The following is a 22573-nucleotide window of genomic DNA, read 5'->3' as shown; positions in this document are numbered from 1 at the left end:
CATCATCTGCGAACAGGGACACTTCAGAGTCTATTCCTTCCATCATGTCGTTCACATATATAAAAAATAGCACTGGTCCTAGAACTGACCCCTGTGGGACCCCGCTCATCACAGGCACCCACTGTGATACCTCTTCACGTACCATGACTCGTTGCTGCCTCCCTGTCAGGTATTCCCTGATCCTGTTACATGCGCCTGATCCTCCAGCTTCTGCACTAATCTCTTGTGGGGAACTGTGTCAAAGGCCTTCCTGCAGTCGAGGAAAACGCAATCTACCCACCCCTCCCTCTCGTGTCTTACTTCTGTTATCTTGTCATAAAACTCCAGGAGGTTTGTGGTACACGATTTGCCTTCCATGAACCCATGCTGGTTTTCATTTATAATCTTGTTCCTTTCCAGGTGTTCGACCACTCTCCTCCTGATAATCTTCATGATTTTGCACACAATACATGTCAGAGACAGGTCTGTAGTGCCTCATTTCTGTTTCCTTTCTTAAATATGGGGACTACATTAGCTGTCTTCCATTTCTCAGGTAGTTGCCCAGTTTCAAGGGATGTGTTGAAGATTGTGGTTAGAGGCATGTACAGCATCTCTGCTCCTTCTCTAAGGACCCATGGGGAGATGTTGTCCGGTACCATCGCCTTTGAGATGTCAAGGTCACTTAGGAGCTTCTTCACCTCCTCCTCGGTTGTTCGTATGTCATCCAACACTTGTTGGTATATTCCCTCTTGATGTTCCCTTCTGTGCTGTCTTCCCACAGCCCTTCCTGTCTCTACTGTAAAAACTTCCTTAAATCTCCTGTTCAGCTCCTCACATACCTCCTGATAATTTCTTGTGAGTTCTCCACCTTCTGTCCTTAATCTTAATGTGTATGTGTGTGTGTGTGTGTAGTGTGTGTGTAGTGTGTGTGTGTGTGTGTGTGTGTGTGTGTGTGTGTGTGTGTGTGTGTGTGTGTGTGTGTGTGTGTGTGTGTGTGTAGTGTGTGTGTAGTGTGTGTGTAGTGTGTGTGTAGTGTGTGTGTAGTGTGTGTGTAGTGTGTGTGTAGTGTGTGTGTAGTGTGTGTGTAGTGTGTGTGTGTAGTGTGTGTGTGTGTGTAGTGTGTGTAGTGTGTGTAGTGTGTGTAGTGTGTGTGTAGTGTGTGTGTAGTGTGTGTGTAGTGTGTGTGTAGTGTGTGTGTAGTGTGTGTGTAGTGTGTGTGTAGTGTGTGTGTATGTGTGTGTGTAGTGTGTGTATAGTGCATAGTGTGTAGTGTGTGTGTGTAGTGTGTGTGTGTAGTGTGTGTGTGTAGTGTGTGTGTGTAGTGTGTGTGTGTAGTGTGTGTGTGTAGTGTGTGTGTGTAGTATGTGTGTGTGTGTAGTGTGTGTGTGTAGTGTGTGTGTACTCACCTATTTGTGGTTGCAGGGGTCGAGTCCTAGCTCCTGGCCCCGCCTCTTCACCGGTTGCTACTAGGCCCTCTCTCTCCCCGCTCCATGAGCTTTATCAAACCTCGTCTTAAAACTGTGTATGGTTCCTGCCTCCACTACGTCATTTTATAGGCTATTCCACTGCCTTACAACTCTATGACTGAAGAAATACTTCCTACTATCTCTCTGACTCATTTGTGTCTTCAACTTCCAATTGTGGCCTCTTGTTTCTGTGTCCCCTCCCTGGAACATCCTGTCTTTGTCCACCTTGTCTATTCCATGCAGTATTTTATATGTCGTTATCATGTCTCCCCTGACCCTCCTGTCCTCCAGTGTCGTCAGGCCGATTTCCCTTAATCTTTCTTCATAGGACATTCCCCTTAGCTCTGGAACTAACCTTGTTGCAAACCTTTGTACTTTCTCTAGTTTCTTGACGTGCTTTATCAAGTGCGGGTTCCAAACAGGTGCTGCATACTCCAGTATGGGCCTGACATACACGGTGTACAGTGTCTTGAATGATTCCTTACTAAGGTATCGGAATGCTGTTCTCAGGTTTGCCAGGCGCCCATATGCTGCAGCAGTTATCTGATTGATGTGTGCTTCCGGAGACATGCTCGGTGTTATACTCACCCCAAGATCTTTCTCCTTGAGTGAGGTTTGCAGTCTTTGGCCACCTAGCCTATACTCTGTCTGTGGTCTTCTGTGCCCTTCCCCTATCTTCATGACTTTGCATTTGGCAGGATTAAATTCAAGAAGCCATTTGCTGGACCAGGTGTCCAGTCTGTCCAGGTCTCTTTGAAGTCCTGCCTGGTCCTCATCAGATTTAATTCTCCTCATTAACTTCACATCTGCAAACAGGGACACTTCTGAGTCTAACCCTTCTGTCATGTCGTTCACATATACCAAAAATAGCACTGGTCCTAGGACCGACCCCTGTGGGACCCCGCTCGTCACAGGTGCCCACTGTGATACATCATTACGTACCATGACTCGTTGTTGCCTCCCTGTCAGGTATTCTCTGATCCATTGCAGTGCGTGTGTGTGTGTGTGTGTGTGTGTGTGTGTGTACTCACCTAGTTGAGGTTGCGGGGGTCAAGTCCAAGCTCCTGGCCCCGCCTCTTCACTGATCGCTACTAGGTCACTCTCCCTGAGCCGTGAGCTTTATCATACCTCTGCTTAAAGATATGTATGGATCCTGCCTCCACTACATCGCTTCCCAAACTATTCCACTTACTGACTACTCTGTGGCTGAAGAAATACTTCCTAACATCCCTGTGATTCATCTGCGTCTTCAACTTCCAACTGTGTCCCCTTGTTACTGTGTCCAATCTCTGGAACATCCTGTCTTTGTCCACCTTGTCAATTCCTCTCAGTATTTTGTATGTCGTTATCATGTCCCCCCTACAATTCCTCTCAGTATTTTGTATGTCGTTATCATGTCCCCCCTATCTCTCCTGTCCTCCAGTGTCGTCAGGTTGATTTCCCTTAACCTCTCCTCGTAGGACATACCTCTTAGCTCTGGGACTAGTTTTGTTGCAAACCTTTGCACTTTCTCTAGTTTCTTTACGTGCTTGGCTAGGTGTGGGTTCCAAACTGGTGCCGCATACTCCAATATGGGCCTAACGTATACGGTGTACAGGGTCCTGAACGATTCCTTATTAAGATGTCGGAATGCTGTTCTGAGGTTTGCTAGGCGCCCATATGCTGCAGCAGTTATTTGGTTGATGTGCGCTTCAGGAGATGTGCCTGGTGTTATACTCACCCCAAGATCTTTTTCCTTGAGTGAGGTTTGTAGTCTCTGACCCCCTAGACTGTACTCCGTCTGCGGCCTTCTTTGCCCTTCCCCAATCTTCATGACTTTGCACTTGGTGGGATTGAACTCCAGGAGCCAATTGCTGGACCAGGTCTGCAGCCTGTCCAGATCCCTTTGTAGTTCTGCCTGGTCTTCGATCGAGTGTATTCTTCTCATCAACTTCACGTCATCTGCAAACAGGGACACCTCAGAGTCTATTCCTTCCGTCATGTCGTTCACAAATACCAGAAACAGCACTGGTCCTAGGACTGACCCCTGCGGGACCCCGCTGGTCACAGGTGCCCACTCTGACACCTCGCCACGTACCATGACTCGCTGCTGTCTTCCTGACAAGTATTCCCTGATCCATTGTAGTGCCTTCCCTGTTATCCCTGCTTGGTCCTCCAGTTTTTTCACCAATCTCTTGTGTGTGTGTGTGTGTGTGTGTGTGTGTGTGTGTGTGTGTGTGTGTGTGTGTGTGTGTAGTGTGTGTGTGTAGTGTGTGTGTGTGTGTGTGTAGTGTGTGTGTAGTGTGTGTGTAGTGTGTGTAGTGTGTGTGTGTGTGTGTAGTGTGTGTGTGTGTGTGTGTAGTGCAGTGTGTGCAGTGTAGTGCAGTGAGTGTAGTGCAGTGAGTGTAGTGCAGTGTGTGTAGTGCAGTGTGTAGTGCAGTGTGTGTAGTGCAGTGTGTGTAGTGCAGTGTGTGTGTAGTGCAGTGTGTGTGTAGTGCAGTGTGTGTGTAGTGCAGTGTGTGTGTAGTGCAGTGTGTGTGTAGTGCAGTGTGTGTGTAGTGTGTGTGTAGTGTAGTGTGTAGTGTAGTGTGTGTGTAGTGTAGTGTGTGTAGTGTAGTGTGTGTGTAGTGTAGTGTGTGTGTAGTGTAGTGTAGTGTGTAGTGTAGTGTGTAGTGTGTGTGTGTGTAGTGTGTGTGTGTAGTGTGTGTGTGTGTAGTGTGTGTGTGTGTGTGTGTGTGTGTGTGTGTGTGTGTGTGTGTGTGTGTGTGTGTGTGTGTGTGTAGTGCAGTGTGTGTAGTGCAGTGTGTGTAGTGCAGTGTGTGTAGTGCAGTGTGTGTGTGTAGTGCAGTGTGTGTGTGTAGTGCAGTGTGTGTAGTGCAGTGTGTGTAGTGCAGTGTGTGTAGTGCAGTGTGTGTAGTGCAGTGTGTGTAGTGCAGTGTATGTGTGTGTGTGTGTGTGGGGTGTAGTGTAGTGTGTACTCGCCTAGTTGAGGTTGTGGGGGTCGAGTCCGAGCTCCTGGCCCCGCCTCTTCACTGATCGCTACTAGGTCACTCTCCCTGAGCCGTGAGCTTTATCATACCTCTGCTTAAAGCTATGTATGGATCCTGCCTCCACTACATTGCTTCCCAAACTATTTCACTTACTGACTACTCTGTGGCTGAAGAAATACTTCCTAACATCCCTGTGATTCATCTGTGTCTTCAGCTTCCAACTGTGTCCCCTTGTTACTGTGTCCAATCTCTGGAACATCCTGTCTTTGTCCACCTTGTCAATTCCTCTCAGTATTTTGTATGTCGTTATCATGTCCCCCCTATCTCTCCTGTCCTCGTGTCGTCAGGTTGATTTCCCTTAACCTCTCCTCGTAGGACATACCTCTTAGCTCTGGGACTAGTCTTGTTGCAAACCTTTGCAGTTTCTCTAGTTTCTTCACGTGCTTGGCTAGGTGTGGGTTCCAAACTGGTGCCGCATACTTCAATATGGGCCTAACGTACACGGTGTACAGGGTCCTGAATGATTCCTTATTAAGATGTCGGAATGCTGTTCTGAGGTTTGCTAGGCGCCCATATGCTGCAGCAGTTATTTGGTTGATGTGCGCTTCAGGAGATGTGCCTGTGTGTGTGTGTGTGTGTGTGTGTGTGTGTGTGTGTGTGTGTGTGTGTGTGTGTGTGTGTGTGTGTGTAGTGTGTAGTGTGTAGTGTGTGTAGTGTGTGTAGTGTAGTGTGTGTGTAGTGTGTGTAGTGTAGTGTGTGTGTAGTGTAGTGTGTGTGTAGTGTGTGTGTGTGTGTGTGTGTGTGTAGTGTAGTGTGTGTGCAGTGTAGTGTGTAGTGTAGTGTGTGTGTAGTGTAGTGTGTGTGTAGTGTAGTGTGTGTGTAGTGTAGTGTGTGTGTAGTGTAGTGTGTGTAGTGTAGTGTGTGTAGTGTGTAATGCAGTGTGTGTGTAGTGTAGTGTGTGTGTAGTGTAGTGTGTGTGTAGTGTAGTGTGTGTGTAGTGTGTGTGTAGTGTAGTGTGTGTGTAGTGTAGTGTGTGTGTAGTGTGTGTGTAGTGTAGTGTGTGTGTAGTGTAGTGTGTGTAGTGTAGTGTGTGTTCATCTAGTTGTGGTTGCAGGGGTCGATTCACAGCTCCTGGCCCCATGCGAGTGTGTGTGCGTGTGTGTGTGTGTGCATGTGTGTGTGTGTGTGTGTGTGTGTGTGTGTGTGTGTGTGTGTGTGTGTGTGTGTGTGTGTGTGTGTGTGTGTGTGTGTGTGTGTGTGTGTGTGTGTGGTGTAGTGTGTGTGTAGTGTAGTGTGTGTGTACTGTAGTGTGTGTGTAGTGTAGTGTGTGTGTGTAGTGTAGTGTGTGTGTAGTGTAGTGTGTAGTGTAGTGTGTGTGTGTAGTGTGTGTGTAGTGTAGTGTGTAGTGTAGTGTGTGTGTAGTGTAGTGTGTGTGTAGTGTAGTGTGTGTGTAGTGTGTGTGTAGTGTAGTGTGTAGTGTAGTGTGTGTGTAGTGTAGTGTGTGTGCAGTGTAGTGTAGTGTGTATGTGGTGTAGTGTGTGTGTAGTGTAGTGTGTGTGTAGTGTAGTGTGTGTGTAGTGTAGTGTAGTGTAGTGTGTGTGTAGTGTAGTGTGTAGTGTAGTGTGTGTGTAGTGTAGTGTGTAGTGTAGTGTGTGTGTAGTGTAGTGTGTGTGTAGTGTAGTGTGTGTGTAGTGTGTGTGTAGTGTAGTGTGTGTAGTGTAGTGTAGTGTGTGTGTAGTGTAGTGTGTGTGTAGTGTAGTGTAGTGTGTGTGTAGTGTAGTGTGTTCATCTAGTTGTGGTTGCAGGGGTCGAGTCACAGCTCCTGGCCCCATGCGAGTGTGTGTGTGTGTGTGTGGCGGGGGAGGGCACTTTACGGCCCTGCTAATATGAACATTTCAAATTACAGCCAAAAATTCATCTATATTGCTCCCTGATTCGCCAGGCGGTTCGTAGTAGTGATGGTAAGAATTCTGTTTTCTCTAGTCTAACAGCAGGGAAGCTGTGTACACTATAATATTACTGGGGGGGGGGGGGCAATTGTAGAAAAACATTACTTTTGTATGCCTTCACTCATAGTGTCATTTGCTCTAAAAATGGTGTGCTGCACGAGAATGGGAGTGTTGCTGTTGTTTATTCTACTGCACCAACATGAAGACAGCTTGTACACAATGTAAGGTGTTTGTGTTGTGCGGGAAAAAGTTTCACAAATGCATGCTCTATGTGAAATGAACATATATGAACTGCGTTCGTCTGACTGCCCACCACCCATTCACTCTTGGTCTGTATACATTCTGTCTCTCTCTCTTTTACGATGGCACCTAAGGGCAGCTGTGATAAAAGAGGAGTTCTATGCCTCTCACTTTAAATGTCAAGTTAGAAATGATTAAACTCAGCCAACAAGGTATGTTTATGGAAATAAGTAAAATAATACTAATAGCTATGGGGTGCGCTAATATTATCGATGTTTTCATTAATCCATCTTTAAACTCAGTGAATAAGGTATATTGATGGCAATAAGCATAATACTAAGACTAATCTACTACTACTACTAATTGTTCTGGTGGCACTTAAAAGTTTTTCAAAATTATGCGACATATATACAGAAAATATAAACAATCATGGTAAAACAAACATAATTGTGAGGTGTGGTAGCCTGCCTGGCTACCACACCTGACTTCCTACAATAAATACTACTCACCTCTCACCCTACATTAAGACTACAAATATTTTAAAGTAATGAGCATACTGTATGTACATTTTGCTTTATTGTTTTTTTATGCCTAGTTCTATTGTTAACTTAAAACAGTGGACCCTCGACCAACGATATTAATCCGTTCCTGAGAGCTCATCGTTAATTGAAATTATCGTTAGTCGAGTTAATTTTCCCCATAAGAAATAATGAAAATCAAATTAATCCGTGCAATACACCCTAAAGTATTGAAAATTTTTTTTTTTACCGCATGAAATATTAATTTTAATAGGCAACAGTTAGGCAACTTTATTCCGAAAAGTTTCGCCTACACAGTAGGCTTCTTCAGTCGAATACAGAAAGTAGGCAGGAACAGTAGAGATGTGAAGACGGTGTAATCAGTCCATCACCCTTGAAGTCGTAGAATTTGAGGTTGTCAGTCCCTCAGCCTGGAGAAGTTCAGTTCCATAGTCAGGAACTGTCTGAAGATCAAGCGACAGTGCGGAGACTTAAATACTGTCGGAAGGAGAGGTGCAAAGTAGTAGTATACCATTTTGATGTTCATTAATTTTAATACACACAAACTGAAGAAGACATGTACAATTACATGACACCTACCTTTATTGAAGATCTGGTGATGATTGATGGGATGGGAGGAGGGGAGACTGTGGATGGTGTTAGTGTTTAGAAAGGGAATCCCCTTCCATAAGGACTTGAGGTGTCAAGTCCTTTTCCGGGGTTACTTCCCTTCTTCTTTTAATGCCGCTATTACCAGTTTGAGAGTCACTGAACCTCTGTCGCACAACATATCTGTCCATAGAGGCCTGTACCTCCCGTTCCTTTATGACATTCCTAAAGTGTTTCACAACATTGTCAGTGTCACAATTAAACCCTTGCTCAGGTTTCAATTCTTCACTGTCTATGTACTCCTTGAATTCCTGCACATATTTTTCAGCTGCTTTCTGGTCCAAACTGGCAGCCTCACCATGCCTTATCATACTATGTATGCCACTACGATTCTTAAATCTCTCAAACCAACCTTTGCTGGCCTTAAATTCACTCACATCACCACTAATTGCTGGCATTTTTCTAATTAAATCCTCATGCAACTTCCTAGCCTTTTCACATATGATCGCTTGAGAGATGCTATCTCCTGCTATCTGTTTTTCGTTTATCCACACCAATAACAGTCTCTCAACATCTTCTATCACTTGCGATCTCAGTTTCGAAAACATAGTTGCACCTTTGGCAAGAACAGCTTCCTTGATTGCAGTTTTCTTGGCCACAATAGTAGCGATGGTTGACTGGGGTTTTGTGTACAACCTGGCCAGCTTGGAGACACGCACTCCACTTTCATACTTAGCAATGATCTCTTTCTTCATATCCATAGTAATTCTCACCCTTTTTGCTGTAGGATTGGCACTAGAAGCTTTCTTGGGGCCCATGGTGACTTATTTTGCAGGTGCAATCACTAAAAACGCTGTGATAATATGAAATGTTCTGATTATATGTTTGGATGGGACCGCAGTGGCCGGCTGGCTTGTAAACACTGGCCACAAGTGGACGCGTCTCAGACTGAGGTAAAATTTTTGCGTTAAAATGTATCGCTAGTCGGATTTAACGTTAGACGATGCCATCGTTAGTCGAGGGTCCACTGTACTCTAGACTGAATAAAATAGGCCATAATATGGCGAGAGTCCACCAGCAATATTTCTATATAAACGAGTTACAGCTCGTCTCCATGTCATATTCTTTGGTCTTGTGATAGAAAACGGTGTTTTGAAGAGGATAACTGCACTAGAACATCAGTTTACTAAGAAAACCACCCAAACAAAGGTGATTTTCGTGATTTTTTTTTTCTTTCAAGACAGGGGGCCGGCCGGCGTTCCAGGCCAATATCTCAAAAGTAACTTATTCACTTATATCGGTAAGGTGCGCCTTTATTACCTAATTAAGTGGAATAATATTCACAGAAATTGTAAAATAATGATTTCTCTAATTTCTGATGGTACATTTTTGGAAATATTCCAAATATTTTGGGAGTTATGTGGGAGTAAAGGGCAGAGTTTTTACAACATTCCAAGAACTAACAAACTTTAATTTTTTTTGTGAAATAAAGATAAGATATTTAGAGGAAACTAAACCATGAGAAATTCGTATAAGCATTGTTCTCTTGGCACCAAGTGTCCAAACAACCTTACATCATCCCATATAGGATCACCTTCCTGCCAAAGGGCATTATCAGTAAATCAGTCCTTTCTCAGTTGTTGTTTGAGGTATTTTATTGATAAATATTTACAGTAACTAGAGAAAATACTTTGTCTTGTGCACCAAAACTGAAGGAAATCGGACGGTAAACAAAAAAAGCAACAATTAATTGCCATGACGACCCCTAAGGTATGGAGGATGGCAAATGTAGTCCCAATTTTTAAAAAAGGAGACAGACATGAGGCATTAAACTACAGACCTGTATCACTAACATGTATAGTATGCAAAGTCATGGAGAAGATCATCAGGAGGCGAGTGGTGGAGCACCTGGAAAGAAACAAGTGTAAAATCGACAACCAGCACGGTTTCAGGGAAGGAAAATCCTGTGCTACAAACCTACTGGAGTTTTATGACAAGGTGACAAAAGTAAGACAAGAGAGAGGGGTGGATATACTGCATTTTCTTGGACTGCAAGAAGGCCTTCGACACAGTTCCTCGCAAGAGGTTACTGCAAAAGCTAGAGGATCAGGCACACATAACAGGAAAGGCACTGCAATGGATCAGAGAATACCTGACAGGGAGGCAACAACGAGTCATGGTACGCGATGAGGTATCAGAGTGGGCGCCTGTGACAAGCGAAGTCACACAGGGGTCAGTCCTAGGACCTGTGCTGTTTTTGGTATATGTGAACATAACGAGAGGGATAGACTTGTTTGCAGATGATGTGAAGTTAACAAGGAGAATCAAATCGGTTGAGGATCAGGCAGGACCACAGAGAGACCCGGACAGGCTACAAGCCTGGTCCAGCAACTGGCTCCTTGAGTTTAACCCTGCCAAATGCAAAGTCATGAAGATTGGGGAGGGGCAAAGAAGAACGAAGACACAGTATAGTCTAGGTGGCCAAAGACTGCAAACCTCACTCAAGGAAAAGATCTGGGGGTGAGTATAACACTGAGCACATCTCCTGAGGAGCACATCAATCAGATAACTGCTGCAGTGTACGGGCGTCTGGCAAACCCAAGGATAATGTTCCAATACTTCAGTAAGGAATCGTTCAAGACTCTGTACACCATTTACGTCAGGCCCATACTGGAGTATGCAGCACCAGTTTGGAATCCACACCTGGTCAAGCACGTCAAGAAATTAGAGAAAGTGCAAAGGTTTGCAACAAGACTAGTCCCAGAGCTAAGGGGATTGTCCTACGAAGAAAGGTTAAGGGAAATCGGCCTGACAACACTGGAGGACAGGAGGGTCAGGGGAGACATGATAACGACATATAAAATACTGCGAGGAATAGACAAGGTGGACAAAGACGGGATGTTCCAGAGATGGGACACAGAAACAAGAGGTCACAATTGAAAGTTGAAGACTCAGATGAATGAAAGAGATGTTAGGAAGTATTTCTTCAGCCAGAGTAGTCAGGCAGTGGAATAGCCTAGAAAGTGACGTAGGGGAGGCGGGAACTATACATAATTTTAAGACGAGGTTTGATAAAGCTCATGGAGCAGGGAGAGAGAGAGGACCTAATAGCAATCAGTGAAGAGGTGGGGCCAGGAGCTATGACTCGACCCCTGCAACCACAAATAGGCGAGTACAAATAGGCGAGTCTCGTACACGCACACACACACACACACATTCTTAGCACTCACTCTCAAACATGAACACACACACACATTTTACAAAATGAAATTTAACTGAATTATTATTCAATTATCAAGTACATCAAATATTTACCTCTGCCATGTAATTTTTTACCCCCCCCCCCAGGGGTAAATTTACCCCTGATTGAGAATCACTGTCTTAGGCCATCAGCACTCCTCCGTAAAGGTGATGTGCAGTTAAATTTTCATTTATTTCATGTATTTATTTGTTTATTTATTGTTTTTCTAGTTTTCATGTATGATTTCATGCATGCAAATATTATTATATTTTATATTATTTTTTATTTATCATCACACTGGCCGATTCCCACCAAGGCAGGATGGCCCGAAAAAGAAAAACCTTCACAATCATTCACTCCATCACTGTCTTGCGAGAAGGATGCTTTACACTACAGTTTTTAAACTGCAACATTAACACCCCTCCTTCAGAGTGCAGGCACTGTACTTCCCATCTCCAGGACTCAAATCCAGCCTGCCGGTTTCCCTGAACCCCTTCATAAATGTTACTTTGCTCACACTCCAACAGCACGTCAAGTATTAAAAACCATTTGTCTCCATTCACTCCTATCAAACACGCTCACGCATGCCTGCTGGAAGTCCAAGCCCCTCGCACACAAAACCTCCTTTACCCCCTCCCTCCAACCTTTCCTAGGCCGACCCCTACCCCTACCCCGCCTTCCTTCCACTACAGACTGATACACTCTTGAAGTCACTCCGTTTCGCTCCATTCTCTCTACATGTCTGAACCACCTCAACAACCCTTCCTCAGCCCTCTGGACAACAGTTTTGGTAATCCTGCACCTCCTCCTAACTTCCAAACTACGAATTCTCTGCATTATATTCACACCACACATTGCCCTCAGACATGACATCTCCACTGCCTCCAGCCTTCTCCTCGCTGCAACATTCATCACCCATGCTTCACACCCATATAAGAGCGTTGGTAAAACTATACTCTCATACATTCCCCTCTTTGCCTCCAAGGACAAAGTTCTTTGTCTCCACAGACTCCTAAGTGCACCACTCACCCTTTTCCCCTCATCAATTCTATGATTCACCTCATCTTTCATAAACCCATCCGCTGACACGTCCACTCCCAAATATCTGAATACATTCACCTCCTCCATATTCTCTCCCTCCAATCTGATATCCAATCTTTCATCACCTAATCTTTTTGTTATCCTCATTACCTTACGCTTTCCTGTATTCACTTAATTTTCTTCTTTTGCACACCCTACCAAATTCATCCACCAATCTCTGCAGCTTCTCTTCAGAATCTCCCAAGAGCACAGTGTCATCAGCAAAGAGCAACTGTGACAACTCCCACTTTATGTGTGATTCTTTATCTTTTAACTCTACGCCTCATGCCAAGACCCTCGCATTTACTTCTCTTACAACCCCATCTGTAAATATATTAAACAACCACGGTGACATCACACATCCTTGTCTAAGGCCTACTTTTACTGGGAAATAATTTCCCTTTTTCCTACATACTCTAACTTGAGCCTCACTATCCTCGTAAAAACTCTTCACTGCTTTCAGTAACCTACCTCCTACACCATACACCTGCAACATCTGCCACACTGCCCCCCTATCCACCCTGTCATACGCCTTTTCCAAATCCATAAATGCCACAAAGACCTCCTTAGCCTTATCTAAATACTGTTCACTTATATGTTTCACTGTAAACACCTGGTCAACACACCCCCTACCTTTCCTAAAGCCTCCTTGTTCATCTGCTATCCTATTCTCTGTCTTACTCTTAATTCTTTCAATAACAACTCTACCATACACTTTACCAGGTATACTCAACAGACTTATCCCCCTATAATTTTTGCACTCTCTTTTGTCCCCTTTGCCTTTATACAAAGGAACTATGCATGCTCTCTGCCAATCCCTAGGTACCTTACCCTCTTCCATACATTTATTAAATAATTGCACCAACCACTCCAAAACTATATCCCCACCTGCTTTTAACATTTCTATCTTTATCCCATCAATCTTGGCTGCCTTACCCCCTTTCATTTTACCTACTGCCTCACGAACTTCCCCCACACTCACAACTGGCTCTTCCTCACTCCTACAAGATGTTATTCCTCCTTGTCCTATACACGAAATCACAGCTTCCCTATCTTCATCAACATTTAACAGTTCCTCAAAATATTCCCTCCATCTTCCCAATACCTCTAACTCTCCATTTAATAACTCTCCTCTCCTATTTTTAACTGACAAATCCATTTGTTCTCTAGGCTTCCTTAACTTGTTAATCTCACTCCAAAACTTTTTCTTATTATCAACAAAATTTGTTGATAACATCTCACCCATTCTCCCATTTGCTCTCTTTTTACATTGCTTCACCACTCTCTTAACCTCTCTCTTTTTCTCTATATACTCTTCCCTCCTTGCATCACTTCTACTTTGTAAAAACTTCTCATATGCTAATTTTTTCTCCCTTACTACTCTCTTTACATCATCATTCCACCAATCGCTCCTCTTCCCTCCCGCACCCACTTTCCTGGAACCACAAACTTCTGCTGAACACTAACACTACATTTTTAAACCTACCCCATACCTCTTCGACCCCATTGCCTATGCTCTCATTAGCCCATCTATCCTCCAATAGCTGTTTATATCTTACCCTAACTGCCTCCTCTTTTAGTTTATATTTACACATTCATATTCTCTTTTCTCCTTCCATAACTGATCATTCAACATTACTGCTACCCCTTCCTTTGCTCTAACTCTCTCAGATACTCCAGATTTAATCCCATTTATTTCCCCCCACCGAAACTCCCCCACCCCCTTCAGCTTTGTTTCACTTAGGGCCAGGACATCCAACTTCTTTTCATTCATAACATCAGCAATCATCTGTTTCTTGTCATCCGCACTACATCCACACACATTTAAGCATCCCAGTTTTATAAAGTTTTTCTTCTTCTCTTTTTTAGTAAATGTCTACAGGAGAAGGGGTTACTAGCCCATTGCTCCCGGCATTTTAGTCGCCTCATACGACACGCATGGCTTACGGAGGAAAGATTCTTTTCCACTTCCCCATGGACAATAGAAGAAATAAAGAAGAACAAGAGCTATTTAGAAAAAGGAGAAAAACCTAGATGTATGTATATATATATATATGCATGTGCATGTCTGTGAAGTGTGACCAAAGTTTAAGTAGGAGTAGCAAGATATCCCTGTCATCTAGCATGTTTATGAGACAGAAAAAGAAACCAGCAATCCTACCATCATGCAAAACAGTTACAGGTTTCTGTTTCACAGTCATCTGGCAGGACGGTAGTACTTCCCTGGGTGGTTGCTGTCTACCAACCTAATTGGTAATTTTTTAGGGTCTGGAAGATTAATTTAATTTGCATTATTTCTTATGGGAAAAATTGATTAAGTATTTGTATAACTTGCTATTTGAACAGTTCCTGGAATGGATTAAGTTCGAATATTGAGGTACCAGTGTACACACAGTAAGGACGAAAAAATGGAAAGGAAAAGTGCTTAAAGCTGTCATAGTCTTATAAATACTAAAGTCCTGTCAATTGTTGATACTAGGCTGAAACATACCTGTTAAAAAATCTTGAATGAAATATTAAAAAATAAAACTTGACGTACAACATGCAAATGAACTGTGAATACCCACCCAACTTATTACAATAGCTACATACCTGTGTCTGACCAAGCTTGATTGAGATGCCACCTATTGGCTTCTTGGCTTTGAGAGCTGCTCCAACAGAGCTTTTGTCTTGGAGTTTGCTGAGACCAAAACTTATTTTTTTCTTAGGCTCCTCCTCCTCCTCCCACCCATCCCCTTCTGGTGCTGGACGCTTGGTGGCAGATGACCGCTCCTCCAGTGACGTCTCTGGAGATAAACACTGGCGAAGGTGAGATAAAGAAACCCGTAAGAACAGGGCATGAGATGGAATACGTCCAAATAAAGCAGTAAAATTAACAAACTAAGTAACGGCATGATTCTGGTCTTAAGACAATTGGTTTGCAATGTCCTTCATCTATGATTTCTGCCTGTACAAAATTAATTATTTGGTTTGCAATGTCCATCTATGATTTCTGCCTGTACAAAATTATTTGGTTTCCTATGTCCTTTTATGCATGATTTCTGCCTATACGAAATTAATAATTACAATTCATTAAAGTTGCTAAACAAAGTGATATGCATTTCCAAGTATTTTTGGTAATTTATTTCAGAGGCAAACAGTGAATAATGTAGTTTCATTATCAGTTACATGACAGCACTTTATCTCAAACTGTAGATAAATTATTAGGAGCAAATTTTCATTGTACCACACTAAGTGGAACCCAACATACAGTATAAATGGCATGCTGAAAGTGTAATACTGTATTACTATTTTCTTATTCTCTCTCCTAGTACATTTGCTGGTAACTAGCAAGTAGCACACTTCACACTGACTAATTATGAATTATTGTGGTATAATTAACAAAAGTCCCTTGTGCACTGGGGTGAGTCTCCAGGTCTTTGACAGTAGAGAGATTGACCAAACAGCTTTTGCACTTCAACTCATGACCAGATTATTTAATTTTCAATACACTTATTCAGTTACTGCCTCCCCCACTGTAATCTAATCCGCCTCTGTAATCTAGCAACCTTTTGCACTGAAAATATTCATGATAAAGACCCATATGGGTCATTCCATATCAAATGGACCAGTTTTTAAAATCGTCCCCATCTAACCATCTTCAATTTCGATAAAATTTTACACGAAGGTTGGCATGTATATCAAACTAACTTTGGGAAAATTTTAGCTCATGATATGCATTAGTAGTAATGCTATGGCCCTAAAAGTGGAAGCAGGTGGTCATTTACTGATGACTGCATGGCAGACTCTGCCTGCTCATTGCCCTGAACATCAACATGACCAGGGACCCAACAGAAAATGATTTCTTTGTTTTTGGTAGAAATGTGGCACAACCAAAGTTGAATATGGAGAACTAGGGCATGAGGCAAATCAAGTTTTTTAATAGACTGAAAGCACTAAAGGAGTCTGAGACAGCTACAAATGTTGAGGTAGACAGACCCAATACAAATGATTGCTATGAGAATTGCATACAATCCAGCCCGCCACAATGCATACCTCTATTGGCCACACCTCCCAGAACCAACAGGAAGCCTCCAGAGATACACCTGTTACCTGAAGGACATCATAAGCCGCCCTCCAAGACTCAAGAGGGTGGATCAGAGCATCCCCTCCCCAGATGATCCAGATTCCATGACAAACAAAACCACCACCAAGTCTAACAAATGATCTTGGACAGCATTGTCAGGGAATACTGCCATGAACCCAACACCGTCAGAAGATTCAGAACCATCTGTATAAACAGTGACGGCATGTGCATGTGACTGGAAGTGATAAAGAAAAAGAGAGAGAAGCGGTTGTAGGCAGGAGAGCTTTGGCGCACGACATCAGGGAAGAACAGACACGAACCGTCAGAACCTCCCAAGGGGAAAGGGAAAAAGGCAGACGCTATATGAACATACAAGGGAGGTAACTGGAGAGAAGACCAGAGTGAAGACGAAGAGAAAACGGTCCGAGTAAGCAGGGGCACCAAACAAATACAGTGGTCCCTCGCTTTTCGTAGTTCTCGGCAATCGTAAATTTTGCCAATCATAAGGGTATTTTCGTATAAACATGGACTCGCTTTTCATAGGTTGACTCACGAATAGTAGTTCGTCCGAGACGCGTACGCATGGTGCGAGCCGGGGCGGCCTCCCTACCCTGCCAGTCTGGCATTGTTTACCAGTGAGTGAAGGTCCCCTCAAGTGCTCCTACTAAATATTTCATAATATTCCACTCATTTTAGTGCTTGCAAGTACTAAATAAGCTACCATGGCTCCAAAGAAAGTTAGTGCCAAGCCTGTGGTAAAGAAGGTGAGAAGTATGTACAGTGACAAAGTCTTGGGCCATTTTAGGGAAGTGTTAAAGAGACGCCAGAAACAGAGCTCTCTCCACAGTTACTTTGCGAGACAGGACTAGAGTGACTTTCAAGGTGGTCCTAGTGGCATTAAGAAACAGAGAAGAGAAGCAACCCCAGAGAAGCAATTGGTACCTGAGGTGTTGCTGGAAGGGGATTCCCCTTCCAAACTGTAAACAATCCAATCTCTTTCCTCCTCCAGTCTCCTATACACTAAGAAGAATCTCCAATAAAGGTAAGTGTTATGCTGTTAATGTTTCATTCATCATTTCCCATTGTATTGTTTATGTACTACATGTATATTTCATGTAAAAAATTTTTTTGATTTAATACTTCTGGGTGTCAGGAACGGATTAATTGTATTTACATTATTTCTTATGGGGAAAATTGATTCGCAAATCGTAAATTTCGTTTATAGTAGCTCCTCCAGGAACGGATTAATTACGAAAAACGAGGGACCACTGTAATGGGCTTCTACTAACGTCTGAGACCAACCTACACACAGAAGGAATACGAAGGTCGTGAGCGGACTAAGTAATGAAGACAATGAGCATCATGACAATCAGCTAAGGAAGGAACATTTGTCTCTGCATAGAGGCTGATGGGGAGGATGGGATAGGGAAGAGAGAATTAGGTTCAATCTGAAGAAGACCAAAAGGTCCAATTCTTCAGATCAATAGCCTCTTCACCACAACAAGGAGCCCCCCTTAAAGAGGCAATAGGCTGCAGCTGAGGTTTATTTGGTTTAGTTAGGACAGTATCTCTAGCTTTGTTCAGTTTGTGGGTGCCCAGGATCTGAGAAAGTGTCTTCCAGGTCTTTTTTTATATCTCCTCTCAATTCAGTGAATTTATTAGAATAGTACAATGGCTTAGACTTTCTTATTTGTTTGGCGAGGACTGACGTATAGTGTTTAATAAATTCTTTAGTTATTAAGGCCCGTCTATATTGTTTTTCATGTTGATGTTTCTTATCGATGGATCTTAAAATGCTGTTAGTAAGCCAAGGGTAACCTGGTCTTTTATTAGTGATCTGTTTACTTTTTAAGGGACATGTTTGTTATACAGTCCATGTATTTTGTTTTGAAATGTGTCTATCCATTCATCAAAATGACTGGCATTAGAAAATTCTGTAGGCCAGTCAACTGAGCTTAGCTCTGCAGTGAAGTTACTTATTGATGCCTCGTTATGGCGTCAAAAAGAGAACTTACTATATTCCATTCGTTGCTTATAAATGCTTGTTAGGAACATTAGAAAGAACATTGCAGCAGGCCTACTGGCCCATGCTAGGCAGGTCCAAGTCACCTACTGGCCTAAGCTACTGGCCAAAGCCAGTCAGGTCCATGTCACATCCACTAAGAAGGATGGAGAACTGCATCAGAACCACTAGTGCAAGCCGGTCAGGTCCAACTCACACCTACCCACACCCACTCATGTATTTGTCCAACCTATTTTTAAAACTACACAACATTTTAGCTTCATTGACGGTACTCGGGAGTTCATTTCACTCATCCACAACCTAAATTTTTCCAACTTGAAACCATTGCTGCAAGTCCTGTCTTGGTTAGATACTTTTAGCACTTTATTTACATCCCCTATATTTATTCCTGTTTTCCCATTTATACACCTCAATCATATCCCCCCATCCCTAATTTTACACCTTTCTAGAAGTGCAGGTTCAGGCCCCTTAGTCTATCCTCATAGGGAAGATTTCTGATACATGTGATCAACTTTGTCATCCTCCTTTGTACGTTTTCCAGTGCATTTATATCCATTCTGTAATACGGTCCCCAAAACTGTGCAGCATAATCTAAATGAGGCCTAACCAAAGATATAGAACTGAATAACCTGAGGACTCCTCATACTTATACACACCACCACGATACTGTACCTGCCTTACACGTGTGGACCAGTACACACCCCCATTCTACTGTAAACACTTGTACCTGCCTTACATGTGTGCACTGGTAACAAATGTACACCAGGTAACAAGCATTCACCAGTACACACCACCATGCTACCTCTCATTCCCCAAACGTTGTACGACTCCTTGCGGGTTAAGCGCTTTCCAATAATTATAATAATTATTATTATACTAATACATCTGTATATTTATTAATTGAAAATGTTAGTTTGTCGCTGCATTTCAAGGTACGTGACATGATGCTAGTGATGGGCTCTTGATCTAAGGAATTAAAACCATCCTCCACTTCTTTTGACCCAACCTTGATTACCTCTCATTTCCCAGGCGTATGACCATCATGAGTCATTGATAATAATAATAATTTATTCCGAGACCTTGATCACAGAATATTGCGCCCTGGTGCAGGTTGGCAATGATAACCTGAGCAAAGACTGCCAGTACACACTACGCTGTTCCAGTTTGGTCTCAGTATTAAACTATTGTTCATACCTGGAGGGTATTCCGGGGATCAACGCCCCCACGGCCCGGTCCACGACCAGGCCTCCTGGTGGAGCAGAGCTTGATCAACCAGGCTGTTTCTGATCGCATGTAGTCCAACATACGAACCACAGCCCGGCTAATGCAGAACCGACTTCAAGTATCTGTCCAGCTCCCTCTTGAAGGCAGCCAGGGGTCAATTGGTAATTCCCCTTATGCCTGGTGGGAGGCTGTTGAACAGTCTTGGGCCCCAAATACTTAGTGTTTTCTCTTAGTATACCAGTAGTGCCCCTACTTTTCACTGGAGGTATTTGCACCGCCTGCCCAGCCTTTTGCTTTCGGAGGGAGTGATTTCTGTATGCAGATTAGGGACCATTCCTTTTAGGATTTTTGAAGTGTAGATTATATATCTCTGTCGCCTGCGTTCCAGCGAGTACAAGTGAAGTGCTTCCAAGCGTTCCCAGTAGTTAAGGTGTTAACTAATTTAAATTTTTAGAACAAATTCGACGCATCAGTAATGGACATAATAATAATAATAATAATAATGAATAACAAAACTAGATGGGGACTTGAACCCAGGTCCTGGGAATGGAAGGCATCGACATCAGGGAGAGGGGCTCTTGCTCTAAGAAACTGGACTTGTGCTTCCTTCTTAGGATTGAACCGGAACACCCCCTATTGCCCCCTACGGTTTAACGCTCCCCCATGAATTTACTAACACTAATCAACAAAATTTAGGTTTTTATCCAGTTCAGAAACCAAATTGGTTGTTTTAAGCTAACTTTGTTGCACTGATCACTAATCTGAGCTTTATTTATCCTTCAAGGGAGGTTCCTAGATGCTGGTCAGGAGCATGACTGCACTCGTGCTCCAATTTCTTGGATCGAAGTGGATTGAATGTCTTGCATTCCTCAAGGCGCTGCAGGACCTCTATGGTTTAGCGCTTTCCCATGAATGCAGTAAAATTGACAATGAGCTTGATTAGTTAGTCACTGTCATGTTAATTTTTTTTAAATCTTGTATGTACATATATAGAAAAGCACTGGTTTGGTAATAGAGTTGTGGATGAGTGGAACAAACTCTCGAGTACCGTCATAGATGCTATGGCCTTGTGTAATTTTAAAGATAGGTTAGATAAATAAATGAGTGGCTGTGGGTGGGTGTGAGTTGGATCTGACTAGCTTGTGCTACTAAGTCGGATGCCATGCTCCTTCCTTAAGTGAATGTGACCTGACCTAACTAGGTTAGGGCATTGGCTTAAGCCAGTAGGGGACTTGGACCTGCCTCGCATGGGCCAGTAGGCCTGTTGCAGTGTTCCTTCTTTATGTTCTTATACACCTGCACCAGGTAAGAAGCATGCACCAGGTAAGAAGTGTACACCAGGTAAGAAGCATGCACCAGTACACACTACCATGCTACTGTAAACACCTGCACTAGGTAACAAGCATGCACCAGTTAACAAGGTTGCACCAGTACACACCACCATGTTATTGTAAGCACCTGTACCTGCCTTACACGTGTGCAACAGGTAACGCAAGCACCATATAACAAGCGTGCAGCAGGTAACAAGCGTGCACCAGTACACACTACCATGCTACTGTAAACACCTGCACTAGGCAACAAGTGTGCACTAGGTACCAAGCATGCACCAGTACACACCATGATGTGTGATGAATGGTTTGAAAAACCGACAAGTTGAAGATTGAGACACTGATGCAGCATATGGGAATCTTTATTCAGGAAACGTTTCGCCACACAGTGGCTTCATCAGTCCAATACAAAGAGGAAGGCGTAAGGAGAGGAAGAGTATGAGGTAATCAGTCCCTCAGCCTGGAGTCGATGTGTTCAGTCCATCAATCTTGTAGAATGTACAGCATAGGGCCGTAGACATGGCTTATATACTGTAGTGAGGCGAGGTGAAGCAGGCGGAGGCGGGGTCATAGTGGTACCATCCACTAGTCGAAGTAGGTCTTCATCCAAAGGTTGAACAAGTGTTGAAGAATTCTTTGTAACAAGATCCCATGATGCTGCAGTGTCTGACAGTTGTTGGTTTTTCAAACCATTCATCACAAGTTGAAGATTGAGACACTTATGCAGCATATGGGAATCTTTATTCAGGAAACGTTTCACCACACAGTATATAAGCCACGTCTATGGCCCTATGCTGTACATTCTACAAGATTGATGGACTGAACACATCGACTCCAGGCTGAGGGACTGATTACCTCATACTCTTCCTCTCCTTACGCCTTCCTCTTTGTATTGGACTGATGAAGCCACTGTGTGGCAAAACGTTTCCTGAATAAAGATTCCCATATGCTGAATAAGTGTCTCAATCTTCCACACACCATGATATTGTAAGCACCTGCACCTGCCTTACACATGTGCACCAGGTGACAAGGGTGTACCAGGTAACATGTACACCAGGTAACAAGTGTGCACCAGTACACAGTGCCATGCTATTGTAAGCACCTGCCTTACATGTGTGCCCCAGGTAACGTGTACACCGGGTAACAAGTGTTCACCAGGTAATGTGTACACCGGGCAATATAAACACAAATGCAGTATAATGTGATCCTTTATTGACTACGTTTCGCCCACACAGTGGGCGTTTTCAAGTCACGAACAGAACTACCTGGGGTGGAAGGAACGCGAGTATTTATAGTCCGGCTGAGGTCAGGTGAAGAATGCTGCATCTGATGATGTACCGAGTTGGGTTGTAGAGTCTAAAAACTTGGGTAGCTTGGAAAGGAGACTGGACAAGTTTGTGAGCAGACCTTCTACAGTGTTCTTATGTGGGATAGCGATGAAGAAGTTTCTTGGCAAGTGGTTCAGCTATGTTATAGAAGCCACTATTCTGGTTGAAGTTGTCGGATATAGAAATAAGTGATGATTCCAGGATTCTTCGGTATTGGGTGTTGTCTTCTGTGGCGATAAGTCTTGAGTTTCTGTAGTTTATCAAGTGGTTGTGTGAATTACGGTGTTGTACGCAGGCATTCCTTGTGTCGTCAGACCTGCTTGCGTATTGGTGTTCTGAAATACGTGTTTGGAGGTCCCTTGATGTTTCGCCCACGTATAACTTGATAAACTACAGAAACTCAAGACTTATCGCCACAGAAGACAACACCCAATACCGAAGAATCCTGGAATCATCACTTATTTCTATATCCGACAACTTCAACCAGAATAGTGGCTTCTATAACATAGCTGAACCACTTGCCAAGAAACTTCTTCATCGCTATCCCACATAA

The 22573-nt window shown here is 43.3% G+C and overlaps 1 protein-coding gene across 2 annotated transcripts in view; it reads right to left on the bottom strand.

Annotated features, from left to right (window-relative positions):
• The window catches only part of LOC128702197 (PEST proteolytic signal-containing nuclear protein), a 57992-nt gene that overhangs the window by 33359 nt on the left and 2060 nt on the right, over nt 1–22573 (bottom strand). Inside the window, exon 2 of one of the 2 annotated variants that reach the window (XM_053796325.2) lies at nt 14644–14837. In XM_053796325.2, the coding sequence (XP_053652300.1) occupies nt 14644–14837 (194 nt within the window). Of the gene's footprint in view, nt 1–14643; nt 14851–22573 lie in introns of both variants that reach the window. The other variant, XM_053796315.2, reaches the window with a different exon arrangement.

The sequence above is a fragment of the Cherax quadricarinatus genome, chromosome 37, assembly GCF_038502225.1.
Source record: "Cherax quadricarinatus isolate ZL_2023a chromosome 37, ASM3850222v1, whole genome shotgun sequence".
Lineage (NCBI taxonomy): Eukaryota > Metazoa > Arthropoda > Malacostraca > Decapoda > Parastacidae > Cherax > Cherax quadricarinatus.
The sequence above is the reverse complement of the archived record's forward strand: the minus strand, read 5'-3'. Positions and strand labels throughout refer to the sequence as shown.